Source organism: Asterias amurensis, chromosome 3 (assembly GCF_032118995.1).
Source record: "Asterias amurensis chromosome 3, ASM3211899v1".
Classification (NCBI taxonomy): domain Eukaryota; kingdom Metazoa; phylum Echinodermata; class Asteroidea; order Forcipulatida; family Asteriidae; genus Asterias; species Asterias amurensis.
In genome coordinates, this window is record NC_092650.1 from 26,895,900 (window position 1) to 26,919,402 (window position 23,503).

Below are 23,503 nucleotides of genomic sequence, written 5' to 3' on the forward strand. Positions count from 1 at the left end.
CTATGCAGTTCAGACTTCGGGCTGCAATATGGTGTGATTAGCAATAATAAGTTAAAGTCTTCCTTTTTAGCCGATTATTTTATGCATTGCACGTTTCGGGATTATTTCATCAAGCCCGCAGCTCAAAATAGGAAGAACAAATTACTATTTTGTCCTTCGGGTGTTTCGCATTAGCCAAATTGCGTTAACGGCACGCATAATATTTTAGCTACTTAAATATTCCATACTTTTTTATTCTACTGTAAAGTGTTTACGAGCAGTCATGAATTATTGTCAATGGGGTTACCCAGACGTGACAAACAGGCTATTAGTTCCGCTCCCCTTCGGTCACAAGACACGCTTGAGTGAACATGATCACCAAGGCCCGGAGGTTTGCCGAGCCATGGAAATTGGTTCTGTCATTAATTATTGATCAGCTAATCTCCCCAAAGCTTGACGCGAAATAATGCATTAGATTCCGACAATTGTTGCGCCATTTCCCATGTCATTTATAGCTTCACCTTGAAACCATTATGAGATGTCTACTTCATTCCACATAGTCTGCTTGAATGCTTATGGAAACAATGTGTTTTAACGCATCGTTGTTTTGAGCTATACGTATGATATCGCCACACAGCGCCACAATTGTTGATTGCTTTGTGTTGTAAAGCATTGTGATAGGGCCTACCTTTTCTGTGTAAGAACGCGTTATAAATGCTAAGACTGTTAATTAGTATCATTGTTATTATTATTATACATCTAAATGGCTTGAATAGTAGCAGTCAGCTTGAAAATGAGGGGGAGTAATAATGAAAGTTCGCTTATAATACAGCAATATTTTCAAAAGCAACGGGTAATCTTCCCTTGTTCCAGACTGAATTAAATCAATTATAATCAAGTCACTTTGTCAGTATATAAGACACCCCATAGCTTAAATGTCTATTCTGTATTTATTTCTTTTCAAGATAAAACAGATCCGACTGTTTTCTTCTTTCAATCCCTCAAGCAGGGATCCCAATCATTTAGAGGTCGATAGACTTTTCCTTTAATCTTCCAAAACAGCATTGTAATTGAGTATTCATAACCTATGCTCTGAAACTGCAACCCAATCCTTTAAAACTTTGCAGATCCCAAAACCACCTGCTCTGTCTCTGATCCATTAAATCTAGTCTTGACTGGCGTCGTTTTTCTCGATTACGTAGTCATCAACGATCACAACACGAATTACATAGAGAAGAGATGCATTTATCAAACAAATTCTTTCTGTCCTTCGGATTGGACATAAAGCTGTAGGTCCCGTGCGTTGTTATAAAAACTATAAACTCTAGTAAAAGACCCGATTTTGACCCATTTCACCTGACGTCATCATCAGAAAAATCTTGAATGCGCCATACTGGTGGGCAATTTCACTGTGCGTTTTCATATATAACTATGCCGTGCGTTATGCAGTGAAGTGTGCATTTTAGGGGACGCTGCATTAATACACGTAAACCTAACTGCCAACCAACATGATCGATGAGCGTGGCATCAGTCGCCGCGTGTGACGCGCGTGCAAGGGGTCATGTATGTGGTCAATACACGTATTGCATTGGGAAGGGGATCGCCCGGTGTGTCTGGCAGTGCGACTATCTTCAATCATGAAGGTTGCACCATAAGGAAGAAAGAAAGAAAGAGTTAGATTCGTAGACTTGCCAAGTCCCTAGGAACCAGTCGTTGTTGCGCCCTCCACCGTCGATTTTATTTTACGAAACTAGCGTCGCCAGAAGACAACTATTTTACGCTTTTTATATTAATAATTTCATGGATGCTGATGGGTATGCGACTTGCTGTAGTCGTGATGTTGCAGACGGTTTGGGGTTTATATAATATAAAAAAATATATATAAAAAAACACCAAACCAATTAGGCTCTTTAACTACCTGACAATTTGAAGCCTTGTTAGTATTTGTTGATTAAATTTCCACTAATGAAGTTGCATTTTAAATTACAGACCGGGGAATCGTGGAAAACAAAATTATGATTTTTAAGAAGATGTTTTAGGATCCGGTCTTATGATATTCAAAATATTTCCGGAAGTGTAATGAACTTTTCTTAACTTTATTATCATTTTCATTGTTCATAAACGAATCGTGCTGGTTAGCTCGGACGGATGAATGTTAGCAAAACGTTCAATCGTGTTACCATAATGTAAGGATAAAGGTCAATATATCCAGGATAACATTAAAGCACGACATGTTGTGACACACTAAGGGCAATATATTGGGATATACACTATTCGTAGTATCATGCTATCGTAGCACACTGTAAAGTTAATACGTTCGCACCCCCTCGCCTGCATGTAAGATTACAAGTTTATCCCGATAGGAAACAACGATTGCCAACAAATCTTGCGATAGCTGCGGTCTCTATACACCATAGCTAACAATCAATTCAGGACGCAGCCCAAACAACTAATTTCCCATATTCAGCCAGATAAATAGGAAGGAGAAGGGGGTAAAGGCCATTCGCAGACATCCGTCACAAGCGGCAATTATTAGTATTCGTCTCGACGCGACAACACCCCGCTCACCATCGCTGACTCGTGACTAGAAGACCATTTCGATTTTCTTGTCTACTCTCTCTCTCTCTCCCCCTATCCGCCGAGCCTTCCGCGCCTCGGGACTATGGATAGTTTCCTTGCTATAGTACCGGGGGTTCGGTCGGCATTATAAAGGATTTGGGATCGAGGGAGTACAGGATAAACGTCACGGGAAGTGGAACTTTAGGTGAACGAAACAAGAAATCAATAAATCTTTAGGTGAGGGGTTTAACCTAAAAGAGTGTGCTCTAGATTTTCTAACCTGTGCACAAAATATTCACAATTTTAGGATTGCAATTTTCCTGCAAATTTCAGTGGGTTTGTACGTGCATAGTATACGTGGAAAATGTAATGGCCCTTTTCGAAACCAAGGCTAGGCGTGGGCTCATGCTTGGCTTCGTCATTAGAAAGCGTTTGCTTTCAGTATGGAGGCTTTAAGCATGGATACTTTAAGCAGGCAAACGAAGCCTGAGCCAAAGTAGTATTTTCGTAAAGATCCATAGCCTAATCGAACATGCTGTTGACTTGGGACTCCACTCGAATTAATCTTTGCGTGGTCACGATTTGTAGCCTGACACTTCCCTGTCAAACGCCCAGTGGATGCAACCTGCATGCGTTCACATAAATTATTCACAACGTTTCGTGAAAATTCAAGTTACGTTCGGCTGCGCAATTGAAAATGTACCCAGGCGGGAAATTAAAGAACACAATTCCCAGAATGCTAACTTATTACGTTTGACAAACGCCTCTTAAAATTTATGAAACAAATCCTTGGTTACAAGTGCTTCGGCTCCTTTCTTCGGTTAATAGTTTGTTGCGTTCGTCATCCAGGCACACGGAAATCGTAGATATTTAGAACATTTTCAGTTATATCTGCTTATTTAGTGCATACAAGTGAAGATCACGAAAGCATTTTAAACTGCAGTGTTTAAAGGCTGTGGACACTATTGGTAATTGTCAAAGACCAGCCTTCACAGTTGGTGTACCTCAACACATCCATAAAATAACTAACCTGTGAAAATTTGAGCTCAATCAGTCATCGAATTTGCGAGATAATAATGAAAGAAGAAAAACACCCTTGTCACACGAAACTGTGTGCATTTATAGATGGTTGATTTCGAGACCTCAAGTTCTAAACCTGAGGTCTCGAAATCAAATTCGTGGAAAATTACTTCTTTCTCGAAAACTATTGCACTTCAGAGGGAGCCGTTTCTCACAATGTTTTATACCGTCAACCTCTCCCAATTACTCGTCACCAAGAAATGTTTTATGCTAATAATTATTTTGAGTAATTACCAATAGTGTCCACTGCCTTTAACGTGAGACTGTGAAAAAGCTTTGCGTGGTGTCGGAAATATGTACCATTAGGCTTGGTGTTACACGGGTCTTGTTTGTCATGCCCCGTCGTATGGGTGACGTCACTACACCAAGGTCTGCCTGCACTTTAGACTGAAAAGTACAGCACTTTGAAAGAAATAATAATAATGCCATCTCAACATCTTGTATGCATATTTAAGATGCATATTTAATGAACATTACGACTATGCACTTAAAAATTATGATTATTTCAACAGCTGTGTTTAGTTATTCCATACCGTTATCAGTCCCTTAATGAAGTGACCATTAACGGCGCTTTCTCTAAAGTATTTTTTTGTGAACTGGAAAGAGGGATACAGTTATTTCGATTAAAGCAACTTTGTGGTATAAATGAAATGCAAATGAACATAATTAGCTATAGATCCTTTGTATGGTCCGCCATCTTTGCGTAATCGTGCACCAGTGCAAGGCTCTCATTGGCCGATGGTGATGCGCAGCGCATACACGCGTGTAACCTTTCATTGGGTGCGTTCGTTTAGCTTCCCTGGGTCGACCCCGGTGTGTGGCGGTTTTTTTTTCTTCCAGGACGAACTTTCTTATCTGCACACGTTCGTCCTGGAAAAAAAACCCCGTCACACACCGGGGTCGACCCAGGGAAGCTAAACGAACGCACCCATTGTTTTGTAATGATGTCATTGTGTAATCCATCTGGAACCAAACCATCTTTACACCATCGGTACTCTGGTTTCAATTAAGATGTAGGCACTTGTATGTTTTATTTTTTAGATCTATCAATGTTAAGAAAATAAAATGTCTAAGAAATGCATCACCTTAGATTAGAAACTCTTTCCATGCACTCGGCGTTGAATACCCAGCCTGCTTCATTCATGGGCGACCTTCAAAATGAAAAACTAGATCCTACCTCCGCAGCGTCAGCAGCTCAACCGAGTTTGATTGAGGTTTCCTGTTTTGGCGTCTTGTATTTGTGACGTATGCTCTCCTTCATGTATCGCCACCTTGTTCACAGAGTATTGTTTTTTTCACGCCGGTTAATATGCAATATGCATACGGTGCCTTGGAGGTGCCAAATAAGACACTAGAATGACACACGTGTTTCCGTGCGTACATTATTACAGGTTTTGCCGCTATGCTGACAACGCTGTTTCAACTGAGTTTTTTTTTTCTTTCTTTTCTTTTTTCTCTCTTTTATTTATATGAATTGTTATTCAGGAGATAAAAATCTGTCAATGGAACCATGCTTTTATTGAGTTTTGGGATGGGAGACTATGTGTCAAGTTTGCTAATAATAACGAGCACTGTGCAATAATCAATGGTATCGTGGGTTAATGCATGGACGTTGTGTTGGTAGCAGCAGCAGCACAAAGTATTAGCTGGGTTCACACTTCATATGAGTTATTACGTCCACAATACGAAATGAACAATGAGTCATTTGCAAAAAAGAATTGATTAATGTCTGGTACAATGGCTTGCTTTAGTCACGAGTGACCGCTTACATTTGAATTCCTCAGACTTTAGAGACAGTTGATACGTCACATGATCCGGGGAAAGCTTGTGTGTAGTTACTTAAGAGACGGTAAATGCCCATACACAATTAAGAATGATGATGAAGACTTATACATTTTACTGGTGAATGTTGTGATAACATAATAAAAGTGAGATTCTTTAGAAAATACTACACCGAAATCATTGATGAACCATCCTTTCAAATATGTCTGTCCACAGGCTGATAACCCCCGGCTTATCAAATCGACCTCCTTCTGTTGACTGTATAGTTCGTCCTTACATTGTCCAATGCATTCTGTAATGCTGTTTTTTGAAATATTTGAAACAAATTGAGATATTCCTTGTCTCCATTTCTTTTCAGTTGGCTGAGATCCTGAAGCCAGAGCAAAACTTCTTGCTGCTTTTCCGCTCAAAGGAAGCCCCAAGAACCAGCAAAGAGTTCTACGACGTAAGTAAACAATTATTATAAAACTTTGAAAACGACTCTGTCAAACTTTACCCGGTAAAAAATATGCTGCCACCAAGTGCCCCAATAGTTCTCATTTGATAAATGAACGAAAGCTTACTGCCTTTTACAGACATTTCAGATTTGTAATAAAGTTTATAGTTACTGACACTCATGGTAACCTAGGATACGAGGTAGTAATCGGTGTTGGTAAGTACCGTCACTCGTTGACCCTTGTGGAGTATCGGGTGGCTGTTGAGAAAATGGTATTTCAAGAAAGTTTTAAGATAAACTTTGTATGCAAACTTTGAAGGTGTGTGGCTTGTCTTAATGCAGCAGGATAAAGCTTTGTTCAAGGCTAAGAAAATTTAACCAAATCGGTGAACCTATTTTAGAGTGAATATTCACACGTGCATCAAATCTCACCGTTTTAATAAATTATGCATGTGCCAGTAATAAGTGTTCTCTGTTATTTTGGTGTTAAATGTCAACAGCGGTGTTTATTACTCATTAAAGTCGAGACGGTGAGCGCAAACAGAAAGAGTGGGATAATATTTACATAATGAAATTCGCTTTCTTTAAAAATAACAATGTAAATACAGAGCTGTCAGTTGAGACGGGACGAAGTAGGGTTTCAGAAATCTCTTTAAAGATTAAAAAAACAAAAAACTTCACTGTTATGCTTTTGATTCGGCTTTGATATCCATTGGGATGACTGGTGTGGGCTGCTGGCGTCATCACCGATGCCAATAATTTGCAAGTTCAAACAACCGTTTGAATAGAGTCTAATAAAATAGTATGGAGTATACTCGCAGCTGTCAACCTTCTCGCGGAGGAACTTCGTGAATAATTTATGTCGAGATAAAAAAAATAGCTTCCAGTGCAAACAGTCGAGGTGATTGCTGACCGGAACGAGACGCCAATGTACGGCGTGACTCTCTCGTCAAGCCTCAAACAAGACGGAACGAAAACCGGTAATGTCATTGAGTGAGTTGGCCCAGTTCCCGGATGCAAAGTGCCTACTTCCCGGACGCAAAAGCCATGACACTTTGGCGTGAGTCAATGGCAAAACATGCGACAGCAATATTACGACATCCGTCGTGGCATATACAACAGACATGCAACCAGTAACCTTTTCAGATTCGCCAAGGGACTTGTCTAAGACTCATTTTGTTTGAATCTTTATTTTTGTAATAATATTACTTATTGTTTCGTGTCATTGCTTTGTGCGTTGTGTTGTGTGTTGTGCAAAGATGATCCGGCACTATGCACTTAAAGTCTCGTTGTATTTAATGTTACAATGAACCCTGACCTGAACCCAGCTTTCTCAAAAGACAATCACATTTTCGTTTTAAAGACCGGCTCATCTTAAAGACCTTCCTCATTGTGCCGAAAATGTTTTTGTGTGGACGAACATCCCATAACGTTCACGTTAAAATTGCGAACAGTAGACGGGTGCAAGTTATTTACTTTAGTGGAAAATAAATAAACCAACCAGCAAGCAAACAAAACCGCACAAGTAAGTTAATTAGTTTGAACTATTTTAATTACTTTGAGAACATAAATAACATTTTGCGGGATCTCGAAGCTAGCTTAGTCATTTAGTCCAGCTTGCTAGTGTCATTGGGGGTTATAGGAGTAGGTTTCATGTATGTTCCCACAAAGAAAATGGCCGCAGCGATAACTAAGTGATGCTACACCTATTATCATTATTAGAAAATAGTTGGATAAACTTGACAACATGTCATGTTGCAGTGGGCTACTGCGGCTAACTTTCAAAGGCACTGGGCACGTTTGGTAGCTGTAAAAGACCACATTGTCACTCTGTGTATCCCAACATATGAATAAAAATAAGAATCCGTGAAAATTAGGACTCAATTGGTCGTCGAAGTTGCACTGGAGAATAATGAAAGAAAAATCACACTTGCTGCATAAGTCTGTGTGCTTTCACATGCTATTAGAAAACAAAGGGCTTCGGGCCAGTAGTCTCTTAAAGTTTGAGTGAGAAAACTATACCTTTATCAAAAACAATGTTACTTCAGAGGGAGCCATTTCTCGTAATGTTTTATACTATCAACAGCTCTCCATTGCTTATTACCAAGTTAGTTTTGTATGCTTACAGTTATTTTGATGAAAAAATATGTCCAAGGCCTTTAATACGTGGTTGATCTTGCTGGGGTCACCGGGGATCACCTAGCATCGTATATTTTCCCTTGCCACAGTTCAAAATCTTCCGGATGAAAAAGAAAATGGCCGCAGCATTAATAAATTGCGACTATACTAAGTCTTAGTTCATGGCATTATCAGCTTACAAGGTGCTCCTTGTTTATTAGGCCACCCTCAGGCAGTTTACACATTGGAAAAGATGCACCGCCCGCGTCTCAAGGAGCAACAAGACTCAGTAAAAAGGTCATATGCCCATGCTGCAAAAGAGACTCTGGTCGTGCATGTATAAAATGGCGATTGTAAATCCTTCCGCTCTGATGTCGACTGATTGGACCAAGTCTCGTACGAGCAACAAATTCGGCGGGAATTAAGTGGCATTTTCCCGCCAAGACACGTGTCACAATTTCTTACAAGTTGATTCAGCCGCTGCGGGCGGTGGATTTGTAATCGGATAATTAGACTTGGACAGAAGATGAGCGTCCACGGATAAAAAAGAAAAAGGTGTGCTGGTCAATAATTTGCAAAGATCAGATGTAAAGTATTGAATGATTATGTGTGTAAACTCATGGGACGTTGTTATGAAAGATGACTGAGGGGCTTTGCGACCAGATAGCAGCAGATGTGGCTGGTACTTTGTGTTCTCTATTTACGTAGTGTTGAGGAAGCTCATCCTCGAAAGTCCTCTGCGTGGTGGTTTTTCTTGCCTGAGACTGGTTTGCCTGTAAATTGCCTCGTGTGACATGGCCCTATAGCAGTCAAGTGACGGCGGCTTGTTTTAAGAGTTAACTACTTTACCGAAAAAGAAATCATTTAAAGCAATAATAAGGTTTGGAGATTAAACAATAACAGAATGCAAACAAGACAAGTCATATATTCTGGATCATACTCCCAATCCTTGTGTGGATCAGTTCTTATAACAAGCGAAAAACTGCCCGATATAACATCGCAGCACTGGGTGAATTTCTCTCACACATTATCAGTGACTGTGCATGCATTTAATCAACTTGCTCCACTCTCTGAACGCAAAATGAGTGCAAGCAAGCACACCCCGTTGATCTAGCCCCGTCCTCGTCCCCCTGCTCCATGACCTCTTACATCGTTCCCCTGGCACAGGGATTTCACACTTAATGCCTTCTCGATCGATAACTCTTTACGAGGAAACTGCTCTACGTTACTGCGTCCTCGTTCGGAAGTAAATTCAGCGCATCCTGTTCCAATCTTCTTTAGTATAAGAACTTCGAGGCCTCAACAGAACATTAAGTTTTGCTTTATATTACCCAATCCTATATTTTTTTTCTTTTCTGCCGTTTATACTTGCGCGCAAAGAGGTAAGAGCAGCAAGGGCATTGGTTACACTATGAGGTAGACACATGGAGGGCGCTATACAGGGGGGGGGGCACTCTTTCGGCCAGTTACAAACTCTAGCTTCCATTTGCATTTGTTTTAAGCGATCCTATGTTTGTAAAATATAATCTGAATAGAATAGAAACTTTGTTTAACAAAAATTTGTTTAAAGTGAAACTACTATACATAAAATCTTATAAAATTAGATTTTATTCGGTATTTTTGTGAATGTCAAATTTTCAAACTTCATTTGGAGATTAACTCGAGATTAACTCAATAGTAATTTAGTTTAATTTTTTTTAATCCATCAGAGGTGCTACTTTTTCTTCTTCTCCTTCTCTCCTATGTGTATGTATGTTCTCTTCGTCGTTCTTATTTTCTCTACTTTACATCTTTACCTATGAAATTAATAAACAAAATGAATTGAAATGAAATTTGGGGACAAGAACATCATTATGGGGGACATGTCCCCAACCTCCCGCGAAGTTCCTGCCATTGCGTGTGATAACCACGCCCCTTGTATGAGATAACAGCAGCTGGCGTAAAGACTGTCTTGTTTTGAAGTACCAATTGTCAGTATCAGTGAGTTATGGATTTGAGTACCGATTAAAGGAACACGTTGCCTTGGATCGGTCGAGTTGGTCTTTGAAACCGTTTATTATAAAATGCATATGGGTAGAAAGAAGTTGCAAAAGTAGAATACAATGATCCACACAAACATGCCTCAAAATTGCACGGTTTTCTTTTTACCTCGTCGACTAACACGGTCGGCCATTTATAGGAGTCAAATTTTTGACTCCCATAAATGGCAGACCGTGTTAGTTCGCAAAGTCAAAGGAAAACCACGCAATTTCGAGGCAAATTTGTGTGGATCATTGTATTCTACTTTTAAAACATCTTTCCAACCATATGCATTTTATAACAAACGGTTATAAACCCTTTTTATAGACCAACTCGTCCGATCCAAGGCAACGTGTTCCTTTAAGTGAATTGCTCTATCCATCATTTTCACTGTCAGATGAACTAAACCATGTAATGTTCTTAAAACAACACCATTATTGACTGTCTATTACAATGGACACTATATTATATAAACATACTTTTAGTAAAAATGTGTGTTGTTTGTGCGCGAAATGTTTTTACATGAGTCTGTACACGGTCGTGTATGTAAACTTAAAATATCGCAGCCTCGAATTTCTACATTGGGAGGGGCGGGGCTTTGCATAGGATCAAATACTATAAAGTCCCGCATGCTTCCGTATGCGATACCCGTTAAAGACACTGGACACACTATTGGTAACTGTCAAAGACCAGTCTTCACACTTGGTTTATCTCAACATATGCATAAAATAACAAACCTGTGAAAAATTTAGCGCAATACGTCGTCGCAGTTGCGAGATATGAATGGAACAAAAACACCCTTATCACACCATGGAGGTAGAAATAGGTGTGTGATTTCAGATACTTGATCTCAAGACCTCAAAATCTAATTCCGGGGTCTCGAAATCAAATTCGTGGAAAATTACTTCTTTCTCGAGAACTACGTCACTTCAGAGGGAGCCGTTTCTCATAATGTTTTATACAATCAACAGCTCTCCATCACTCAATACTTAGTAAGTTTTTATGCTAAAAATTATTTTGAGTAACTACTAATAGTGTCCACTGCCTTTACAGTACGTGATTTTTTTCCCTTCATTGTTTTTATGCAATATATATGCACAAACATTGCGTAATACGCGAGGGAATTGCACGGGGCTTATTTTCTGATTAGGTGCACTTTTCGAGGTTATTTTTCAAAGGCTATCAGAAGGTATTCAGTGTCAATAATGAGCAAACGGAAACGCAAAACCGTGGTGTAAAGGTATTACAGGATTGGTATAGGGCAAAATACCGTTGTTTAATTGCATAGCCTCAAATCTTACGGATGATGAAATTCGTACTGGAACCATTTCGAACCGTCTCGAATTATAATTTCGAGACATAATACAGTCACTTGCCGTCAGCCATCGCTTTCTTTCCCCCATGACAATTAGATCAATTAAGGCCTGTTCACGTCTATGCTTGATTACCGCTATGGACAAGACCTCCAATTTGGTTCCAAGGTTCAGCCTATGAAGACAATAAAGGCATGCAGAGGCACTCACTGCTGCAACATCAACATCTCTAGACGAATTCTTATTATTCAATTAGCGCACGTTTCGAATCACCCCCATCTAGAGTTTTTGATCAGCACGCGTCTCTTTATGATGGCGAAGGCAAGCAATTAGCCCCCCGTTTTACATCTAATTAGACCCCATACAAAACAATAATAGAAAGATTGCGAGTAAGGTCCGGATGCCGATAGCTTGAGAGGTGTTTTGGTGGAGGGATGATTGAAGAAACATCACAATGATAATCTACTGTGATGTGATTGCAACAGCACGAGTGCTTAATTGGATCTTGAAGTTATGACCAAAATAGGTTCCGATTAAAACGATTTGGAATGAAGCTTTAGGCCCAGCAGTCCAAATTTTCACAGATTTGTATGCATATGTTAGGATGGCACCAAGTGAGATTACTGGTCTTTGACAATTACCAAAGGTGTCCAGTGCCTTTTAGCCTGAACATCCGAGCGGCAAGTTTATCAAATGTAAGCAATATGTCTTTTTGTTTGCGGATAAAGACTGGGGACCAGTCTACAGATAGTTCGTGGATAAAGACAGGGCACCAGTCTACAGAGTGCACTATTACATGTATGACACAGATCAATCTGTGTTGTATGTTGAGAACTGAACATTCTATGTATAGACCTGCAGAGGAATAGTATAGTCTATATTTAAATTACAGCTGACACTGCATAAACTAATGACGCTGCATAAATTAATGACGCTGCATAAATTAGTCCCATTGCCCATTTCGTTTGTTCAGTCAGCCTCGGCTGTTTGCAGAGTGTTTGGTAATCATCCAAATGTTAATTGACTTGCAAGCAAGACCTGTGATTCGTGATGTCTCCTGATTTCAGATTTTTGCGTCCAAGGTTAAATTATCTCATTTCATATTCATAGAGAAATGGCGTGGAGTTGCTTTGTTATTACTATAAATAAAATATTACTAATAGTGAAACCAAGGATGCTTCATCAGTTATCTTAATCACTGTAGCTCGCAAGCCCGGGAAAATCCGTGAACAGGGGTGCTTGCAATGTGAACCAGAAACACCAGGGTTACCCCTTTTTTCTTCTTTTCTCTTTTCGTTCGTTTTAAAGACATTGGACACTATTGGTAATTGTCAAAGACCAGTCTTCTCACTTGCTGTATCTCATCATATGCATGAAATAACAAACCTGTGCAAATTCGAGCTCAATCGGTCATCGAAGTTGCGAGATAATAATGAAAGAAGAAACACCCTTGTCACACGACGTTTGTGTGTTATCAGATGCTTGATTTCGATACCTCAAACCCTATATCTGTTCTAAAATGCGTTCTTTCTCAAAAACTACGTTACTTCAGAGGGAGTCGTTTCTCATAATGTTTTATACTATCAACATCTCCCGATTACTCGTTACTAAGTAAGGTTTTATAATAATAATTATTTTGATTAATAACCAATAGTTTCCACTGCCTTTAATGTGAATGTTTGTTTCTTCACTACTTCCCACCGTTGATTTCTAGGCATTTTCCAATAACCACGTTTTTCTTCTCCTGAAGACATCAGATCATACTGACTGAAATTATTATAGACCTACATCACCTTTTGAGATTCATTGCCAGATATTACCGCTAATTAAGCTTCTATAGATTGTGGTGTTCCTACCATAGTTTCAAATCCTACTCATTTTATTGTATTATTTCATCAACTTCCTGTAAACAAACATAACTCATCCAATATTGTATTTCGATTTCTAGATTTGGTTAAGATATGACGTAGATAGAGATGGCTTCATCGACAAGAGTGAGCTTAAGGTAAATGTACTCTTTGAGAACCCCCCCCCCCCCCCACCCACCCGACGGGACTAAACAAACAGACTGAACACAAAATTAGCATTTGGACCAGACGGCTGAGACTGCCTATCGTCTGGATTCAGAACCCTGGACGCAAATTCGCAGAGCAAAAACAATTCACCTTTTCCAGATTTGTTGTTGACAAACGTGATGGGATTTACCAACGCATCTGGGCCCAATTTCATGGCTCTGCTTACCGTAAGCACATAATCGGCGCTTACGGAAGCAGGGAATTCGGCAAGCGTATTTCATGGGTTAGCGGCGAATTTGGGCTTCTGCGCGTGCGTACTCCCCGTTACTAGGCATTTTAGGCTTACAAGGCTAGCGCAGAAATTCGTTGCTTGCACGTAAGCGGGGAATTGCGATCGTAAGCGCAGAATTCGGCGGTAAGCAGAGCCATGAAATTGGGCCCTGCTGTGTCGTTTAAACAGTAATTGTTCTGCAATAATAAGCAGAGATTACACCAACAATTTATTGATGTAATGTCAAAGAGAGTAAAGGGTATTTAATTTATTTGTTGGTTTGTGGGAGCAACCAAAACAATATTCTTTATACCCATCAACAGAAGTGAGGGCAGTTTTGAAAATGGGGGGGGGGGGGCTTATTATTATTTAATAATTTCATTATTATTTTTTCTTTTCTGCATAATATATTTAACTCTATTGCGATTGTTTGTTGTATGGGCACTCCCTTACATAAGCTGCGCTTACTTGGCTGTGTCCCCAACTCCTTAAATTCACTTGGTTTACTTGTTTTATGTATTGATTGAGGATTTGGGAAGTAAATGTTGTTGAATTTAATTGAATTTAATTTAATGGGATTTGCAAACAAATCTCCGTGTCTTTTGAAAAGTAGTTATCCAATAATTGGCAGAGATTACACCAACCATTTTTTGACTTAATTTTCAAAGAGTGGAAAGGATGTTTTATGTATTTGTTTGACTTTGTTTCTAGAACTTTTTGAAGGACCTCAGTACCGTAGAACTTGCAGACGATAAGTTGCAGACCTACACAGACGCAATGGTGAGTGGTAGTAATTTCTCTTAAAACAAACTGAATTTGCAGTCAATTAAAATCACGATATACCAAACAAACTGAATTTATAGTCATTTACAGTCACGCTACACCAAACAAACTGAATTTACAGTCATTCAGTCAAAATTTCTTCAAAATAATAATTATTCTAATAACTATTTGGAGAGTCTGATCGTTTGTATTAAAGAGGAAGGAAAACGACGAACTAAATTTTGTGATATCCTACTCAATTTTCGAATGATAGAGTCCGAAAAACTGTCCGAAAACAACTACAAGTCTCTATAGCCTTAAATTCAAATGGTGTAAATTGCATTTGTATTTGATATCCATCAAAGGCACTTTTGTATTTATCTGTCTGTTGTTTTTACTTATTCAAAACACGAGACAGGCGCTTGCCTTAACATCATCACCTGTTATTTCATGTGTTTTTAAAGGAACACGTTGCCTTGGATCGGTCGAGTTGGTCTTTGAAAAGCGTTCTGTAACCGTTTGTTATAAAATGCATATGGGTAGAAAGATGTTGTAAAAGTAGAATACAATGATCTACACAAATATGCCTCGAAATTGCGTGGTTTTCTTTTTACCTCGTCGACAAACACGGTCGGCCATTTATGGGAGTCAAATTTTTGACACCCATAAATGGCCGACCGTGTTAGTTCGCGACGTAAAAGGAAAACCGTGCAATTTTGAGTGATACTTGTGTGGATCATTATATTCTACTTTTAAAACATCTTTCTAACGATATGCATTTCATAACAAACGTTTTCAAACGCTTTTTATAGACAAACTCGTCCGATCCAAGGCAACGTGTTCCTTTAATATAAACTATTGTTGAACCACGGTAAAGTCGGCAAGCTTTACAATTGCAAAGTACATTGAACGCTATGCAAATGATGTGCTTTATTGCAAACTGAAAAGCAGGGTTCATCACTTTTATTACCCCGAGTCGAAAGTAAGTGGACGTAAAATACATGTCATAAACGCACCGCTCCAGTTTAAGGCTGCTTTTATCTGAGGTTTATTGCTGTTTTATACATTTTCTGTCAGAGGTTGACTTTGTGGTTTTGACTTAAGCTTAGGGTTTCGATTGGTTTTTGTCAACTTAATTCTGATATAAAGGTAAAGTTATGATGTTTCTAGCATAGTATTTTAAGGTCGTGGGCTCGAATCCAACCCGAAAAATATGTCTGTGATGTTTTTCACAAAAGTCGGGAAAGTGCCGAGTACACAGTGCTATCGGTGTATATGGGTAAAACCAAAGTTAGTATTCTTTATCCTCGACGCAAACTAAACAGCTATATAATTCAATGTTCAATTGGTTTGTTGAATTTAGTTAATTTTACAGATCACCATTTTGTTTTGTGTTTTTGCAGCTCAAATTGTTTGATGTCGACAAAGACAACAAATTAAGCTTCAAAGAAATGCTCAAGTAAGTCTTTATTTTGTGATTTATTGTTTGGTTCAGATGCACATTTTTCTGTTATTTACATATCATCGTTGTTGTAAGTTGCTTCATGCATTGGTTTTCGTACTAAAAGCATTTCAAAGAAATGGTCTTTGAAAAGCGTTTGTAACCGTTTGTTATAAAATGCATATGTGTAGAAAGATATTGTAAAAGTAGAATACAATGATCCACACAAACATGCCTCGAAATTGCACGGTTTTCCTTTTACCTCGTCGACTAAACGCAGTCGGCCATTTATGGGAGTCAAATTTGTGCGTGTTCGTTGTGAGATTACTGACCGAGTTTATTGTGATAGATTTTGTGTTATTGTATAACATCAAGGCTTCGCCCGCTTCGGCATGATTCTTATTGATGACAATATGAGAAGTGGACTGACTGCTTGCTATCTTGTTTCATCTATAAAAATCAAAGATCAGATTATCGATGCTATTCTCTCCTTATGGGAATCTAAAAACAAGGACAGACTTCTTTTTTATATGACAATGAGACAGTTTGGCTAAATGCCATGTTTGTAGTAAGCCCCTGGGAAGCTCCAAAAAAACGTACAGAACATGTCCCGGTATATTTCATATAGAGTGCGTTCGTTTAGCTTCCCTGGGTCGACCCCGGTGTGTGGCGTTTTTTTCCCCAGGACAAACGTGGGTAATTATCTACACACGTTCGTCCTGGAAAAAAAAACCGCCACACACCGGGTCGACCCAGGGAAGAACGAACGCTAATAGACACTGTGCTGCTCCTACGTGACTTGTATTTATTCCCATCAACAGACTGGTGCCTGTGAAAGAGAACATTTTCTTGCAGTTCGAGGTAAGTGATAAGTCCGGAAACCATACGGTTGTAAATTTGCATATGTTTTGCATATTGCACAGAGCTATATTTGAGGTTTGGGGCGAAGAGGCATCAAACATCTCCGATTTGTTTCTGTGCCAGAATTACAATTTTCCCATTTTTGGCACGTCAATCCCCTTACGTCTTTTACGAGTCGAATCTCGATTGACCTAAAAAACTATGCAAATTAGATCATCTCCTAAAACATTGAGAGTGGAAATAAACCTGATACAGTACGGTGTCATGTTTCGGGTTCATGTGCTTTAGTTTACTCCCAAAGTTCGGCAGTAATACGTGTTTCCACGAGGGTTAACATTGCTCAAGACAACTTCGGATTCAAACTACTTTGATTTACTTTGTTTACTGACGAAATTATTTAACAATCAGTGGAAGTCATTGAAGTTTTTGTTTCATTGCAACAAACTCCGGTCTGCATTTTTGCTGTTTCTCCTTGAATAAGTGACGTCTTAACCAATTAAGAGTCTAATTTAAAAAAAGAATTCTTATCCTCAAAAGCCGAGGTCATCTGCAAATGTTCTGAGAACTTTTTGTTTTGATTTAAATAACAAAGTCAGTGTTCTTATTTCAGAGTTCGTTTTTGGAAGCAATGTTAGAGGTGGGTTGGTATAGAAACATGAACCTCTCTCCGACAATGTTCCCTATTTTTTATGTATACTGCTTCTCCACACCAATCTTGCCAATTAAGTTTTTCTTTGAACGTTCCTCTTTTGTTTTTGTCTATTTATGGACCAATGAGGCCCGTTCATATTTCCACCATTTCGGGGGGGGGGGGGGTGGTCAATTGTTTTTATAGTTGGTACCCTGACATTCTAAAGAGAGTGGTTTGAACAGATGCAGGCACGTGCACCATGCATGTTTTGTTTTTGTGAAGGATGGCAGTGGAAGTTGGTGATTTATTACAATCTTTCTCAGAGAAAACTACAGTTAAATCGAAGGTATTCATTACGCAGCGTCCATATCACGTTTTTGTCAAATACATGTGTTCAGACGCTTGTTTTTTATGCCAGTCTGCAATACCAATTGCTTTATTCCCAAGCTAGGCCTTTGTGTAGGTTCAGTACGATGGCTGGGCATCAAGAATAAGCATTTGCAATGAAAAACAACTTTAAAATGTTAAACAAATTGACATTTCACTGTCGTACTCTCTGTGCACTCAGTTGGGACAGTGATAAACACTCTATAATAATGTAAGCCATCAAATGTTTACTTGTAGTTTTACCATTCAAAAACTGGACAGCTGTCTAGTTTCAACTGGTGCGTTAATCCAACACGCTGACACCAATTATGATAATATGACAAAGTGTCGTCACGATTTGACCTTTGACCCCTGCAATTTATGTGCGCGACACATGTTTTGCATAAATATGAATTGCCGTCGTGATGTCTTTCAAAAACCGAGTCATACACGCTTGTTTCGCGTTTCAAATTTATGCAAAACATAACGCGTGCGCATACCGCCTGGGTCAGATGTTAGATCGATTGGTACATGGGCACCTAACGACACATTTTAACTATTATACACAATTATTAACTCCATTGAAATCCTACACGAAAGAGACAACGTGCTTAAGATCCATACACTCGATCCAGAATAAAAACTGGCGGCAAAATGGCAAGGGACCAAACAAATCCAACATCGAAATCATGAGCAAAAAGTATAAACTATCTATAGATTTACATAAATGGCAGACTTGTGAACGTGGCCCCCAGTGTTCACACCTCACAAAAACTCCGATCTCCTCCGTGAATTTGACTATTAAAATTATCTCTCTTTGTTTCAATCGGCCTGTCTGTTCACTGCCAGCAACTCCTTATAATTACATCATCAGCACTATAGACACAAGATCGTGTAACGTTTGTCTGATATCTTGTTTTATATTCATGTTACTAGTCTCTGTTACAAGGTAATTTACCCGATCCAAGTAAGCACCTTCTACCCACAGTAAGTGTTGACCCACCCCCTCTATAGTCGAGTCGAGTTGACCCCGGTGCCATCCATTCTTGTAAACCGCCCGAAACATCTCCGTTTAACCCATACAGGAAAAAAATAAACTAAAATATCTTTCAGTTTGTGGCACATGTTCTTTTCCTGTACGGGTTTATGTTCATCCCTCAACTCTTTTTTTTATTATTACCATGTCAACTCATCAGATATACTTCCCACGTTGTACTCATTGTTGGTCTGGTACCCTTCTTCCCGTTGTGACGTCATTGTAAGACGGTTACAAGGGATCAGTGTAGACTCATCAATAGTTCTTTCACGTGTCTTTTTTTAAATGCAATGTTAATCATGTTTATGTTTGCGAGGCTGATCGTTTATTATCAAAATCCGGTTTCTTGGCGCCAAAATATATAAACAAAACAAAGAATCAATGTGTGCAAATCATTCAACGGGATCAACTGCATGGTGCCCCCCTCATCAGAAACGGTTCACGTTGGAGTAAGTATTATAGTGTATTATGCCAACCATTTATTGTATGCATGTGATTCAATGCATGTCATTAAGGCAAAATACAGATACCAGCGATGGTGGGCACCAGTTACGTTTTGATACATTCCCTCACCAATGTGAAGGCTACCAATTTGCCAACCCATGGGGGTACAGTGAGGGGCAATCAACTTTAAAAAAATATACGTTTTGACTGCTCTGTTTATTTATTGTTTTGTCTTTATTCCATTTTCATTGTCTGTATGGCGCTCTGTCATTGCGTGCATGAACGTACCAGGGATCACTGGGAGACAAAGGAGTAAGTACATAAGGTATAGCGTGCGATTTATCGAGACTCAAACAGTCGTATACTGTGGGCACATGACGCGTTGTGCAAAGACTTTTAACATCAAAACGCTACGACTCTTTGATACACCAAATTCACAGAAAAACCTTATTCTGAAACTTCACATTATGAGAGTGTAAAGGCAGAATGTGTCTTCCGATTTCCTGTAAAACACAGGTTTTCAGCGATACCAATTCGGTGTGTTTATATGACTCGACTTTATTGTACGACATGATTGAGTTTAGATACAGTTTCTAACCGCCGCTTCGTTAAACCTTTTATCAAATAATTCATCAGTTTATAACTGTAATATTTACTTCTTTCCCATTCTAAAACCCTTAAATTCATATTTTCCGAGTTTTTTAGGGGTATCTTCACATTCATATTTTCAATCTTTGTCGATCTGAACAATTCTCCAGACTGGGTATCTTTTTTTCTTTTTCCTGCTAGTAATTGTCCATACAATTTGCATCTTTTAAATCTGTTTCTGAACACTTTTAGCATACCAACCTTCATTCATTCATGCAACCATGATCAGATGTCGATTGAAGTGTCGATCTTTTTAAAGGATGTTTGTATAAAAAGCCTTACGTCGACAGCATGGGCTACGTAATACAAAAATAGTGTATGCCTTGTTGAGTTATGTGGAGTCGATCGACATTCGACACAATGTGTCTTTGTCGACACAATGTGTCTTTGTCGACATGAAGCAAATGGGCCGTTCGGCATTCTGAGTCATTTGCATGGGTATCCTGTGCCCATGGTATCGTCATATCTTCATTTTCTTTTCTTTTTTGGCTTTCCTGACCCTGGCTTCCTGTTCCGCTGTTCTTTTTTGGTTTTTCATTCGCAGTTAATTCTTCTGCTGAGATTTCATGCGCTTAGCATTAACCTGAGTTATCGCTTCACATGCTTTTTAAAACTGTGTTGTTTTTGTATGTGTGTTAAACTCGCACTAGTCTGTTGTCTGCTTCGGTGCGTAGATTGTTTGTGTATCACCACTGTGCAATGTTCACGAATTTCTCTAAGTGTATAACAATGTGCAGTTACTGATTATTCCAAGCATTAATAACAATTCACACAGTCCCATTGAAAACACTAAAAGGTAGTTTTGAAATTAGACTTGCACTTTAAATTAGCTACTTGCCTTAAACGAACGTTACACGTGCCGTGCACTGCATGAATGCGGACAGGTTTTAGGTGCATGGTTTTAGGAAGCTTTTGAATGGCATAAGGTCCCATACCCTTGTCTTGTTAATTTTTCTCAACGAATAATGATAAAACAGTGTTCATGTCCCCTCGGGAGCATCGTAGATAGGTTCTCTTCCCATTCGACTGAATGATACGTGTCGCTAATGTGGTAAGTGATATACGACAAATCCACTTTGGCCTTTTTAGAACTCCGTAGTAACGAGCAGGGGGGGGGGAGCTGTAAAAAGGGGTAAACGGCCTCCATGTTGAGATCAACTTGCTAAAGGTTATAGTTTATTGTGATTTTTTGTATTGGTTTTTGTTACGAAATAAGGAATGCACTCTTTCGGAGTCTGGGATTAATCTGTGAGCCTGCTTTAAAAACAGTTATTCAAAAGTGTTCGTGATTAAACACAAAGCTGTTCCGTGATTAAGTGATCTAAAGCTAGTCTGTCTGACTTCGAGAGAAAAAAAGACACTTTGTGTTTTTGTTACAAAATCAAGACATAAAGGAATGCACTCTTTCGGAGTCTGAGATTATTCTGTGAACATAATAAAAACAATCTTCCCGAGTCGTACGCCTACTGCGTCTCTCTAAAACCCATCATTAAACGAAGATCTTTTTGTGAAGTATGACAAAATTGCGTTTACACTTTTTCATCATCCACTGTGGGCTTGATTGGAAGTGTGACTCATTGTTGGAAATGATAGAACGGACAATTTAGAAGAAGAAAAACTTGACAGCTCGTGTTTTTTTCTTATGCCATTGGCAATCACTCCCATGGTCGAGTTCGTTTTCATGCAAGCCTTCAACCAACAAGACTTTTACTATCACTGTGGCCTAAAAAATGAAAGTCCTCAAAAAGGTTAACGTTTATTAATTTGGGTTTTTTACCCGTATCCAACGATGTGTATAAGCACTGTAAACTCAGTACTTTCCGAAGCTCTGTGAACAAAACTCACAAGCGTATTACTCGAGTGGGATTCGAACCCACGACCTTGGCAAATCTAGACGGTGTCTTACCAAATATCAAGGTCAAAACTAATATTTGTTATCACCGATGCCATCTAAAGAAGGTTTAAATTTGGACAATTTTCTACACTCTGAAATGAATGCCCAGTTGATACTTACGGAGCTTCAGAAAAGCCAAAACCACTTATTCAGACATATTATAAGGATATGTCATGCGCACTTCAATGTCGGAAAATTGCGTTGTTTGAAACGAGTTCACGCGTTGTTTGAAACGAGTTAGCGCGTTTCTTCTAATATTCTTCTTGCGTAAGTGCATCCATTGCTCGTATCACTCAGTGCAATTGGTTGCACATGTTGGGCTTTATATAAAATCAGGAAACTCTGGAAAAGGTTTTAAAATGTCTTGGGATGAAAGATCAGTTTGGAATTAAACTTTGGTACTTCTTATCAAGATTCATTATGTGTAGATATCTAATTAGTAAATTCTGTGGTAAATGGTCACTCTTTTCACGCATTCGACTTTACCTAGTCCTTTGCATGTCTGAAGGTGCTCCATTATACTTGCTCACCAATGCACCTCGTGTGAAAACCTGTATCAATTCATACATATATCCATATTTCTATAACTCGACTATATCTTATGATACTCGAAAAGTCTTCATCTCTTATTATATCTTATTCTTATTTTGTTACTTTGTTTATTTCATTTTGTTATAAATCTCTCCAAAAGTTAAACAATTTGTGTTTTATACTTTTTTATAATTTAGAGCAATTTGGGTTCGGGCCATTTACATCTACTTTTTCACAAATCAGTTATAAACACAAAAGTCGGCACTAAGCTACATTAGTTGCTTTTGCCATATACTGCACCGCTGATGGTAAATATTATTGTGTTTCTTTGCACTAATTACAAACATTTGTGGACAATAAATCAGCTGGATTAAAACTCAAATCCAGATCAAATGATTTTGTTAAAAAAGTTCACTTGCTTTGTTGGGCAATGCAGAATTTCAGAACCAAAATAATACCGTGCGGTTGGATCAAAGTGGTTGGACTGGGAGTTTTTTTTTTCTCAATGTATTTTAGAGACACCTCATTAACATAATCTAAGACGAGCCTTTTTGAATGTTTTGTCTTTTAATAGAAGAAGGTGAAGGTGTCCAATGAGGAGTTTCAGAGAGTTTTTAGTTACTACGACAAAGTAAGTTGAGTAAAACATTGGTTTCGCATGAAGACAATCAGAGCATCATCAGAGCATCTGATTGAAACGTTTAGGCGTGAGGAACATTACAGAATTTGTAAGAAAAAAAAATCGTAAAGATCACAGATTTACATAAAACTTACACGGTCTAATGATGATGATGATGATGGTAGAATACATCCCTTGAAATATTTCCGTCTGAAATGTCGTATTTGATGAGAAATAAATAATCTAATTTCGCGTTTGGAGTTTATCGCTCAGTAAATGTTTTATTATTTTTTGCCATCGGATGCAATGCAAACTTTGTAATCGTTTTTTTTTCACGTTTTTCTCGTGATCCAAAAGGCCGATCGATCTCAAACACGTACAGGTTTGTCAGTTTATGTATATGGTGGATTGCATAAAGTACTAACACTGACAACAACTCTTTTGCTAGCAAAACCATTTCTGTAATGTTCCTTTAACTACTGTCTTTTATTTCAGGACCAACACTACTCAAGAGATATTCGCATCGTGTTACCGTAAACCTCTCATAGCTACTTCCACCATTTTATTTTAAAATAAAACATCTTGCTCAAAATTACTACTGGTTTAAGGTACACACGGTCCAAACTAGTTTCGCATTATACTCCAAATCTGTTCAGTGTTAAAGGTATTATTCAGCATAATACTAAGGATAAAACACA

The 23,503-nt window shown here is 38.7% G+C and overlaps 1 protein-coding gene across 3 annotated transcripts in view; it reads left to right on the forward strand.

The window, feature by feature from the left end:
- Positions 1–23,503, forward strand: part of LOC139934715 (calbindin-32-like) — a 54,529-nt gene that overhangs the window by 25,516 nt on the left and 5,510 nt on the right. Inside the window, exons 4-11 of one of the 3 annotated variants that reach the window (XM_071929090.1) lie at positions 5,759–5,845; positions 13,235–13,291; positions 14,284–14,352; positions 15,738–15,793; positions 16,597–16,636; positions 17,247–17,273; positions 19,405–19,425; positions 22,761–22,817. In XM_071929090.1, coding sequence (XP_071785191.1) covers positions 5,759–5,845; positions 13,235–13,291; positions 14,284–14,352; positions 15,738–15,793; positions 16,597–16,636; positions 17,247–17,273; positions 19,405–19,425; positions 22,761–22,817 — 414 coding nt within the window. Of the gene's footprint in view, positions 1–5,758; positions 5,846–13,234; positions 13,292–14,283; positions 14,353–15,737; positions 15,794–16,596; positions 16,637–17,246; positions 17,274–18,569; positions 18,621–19,404; positions 19,426–22,760; positions 22,818–23,503 lie in introns of all 3 variants that reach the window. The other 2 variants (XM_071929089.1, XM_071929091.1) reach the window with 2 other exon arrangements.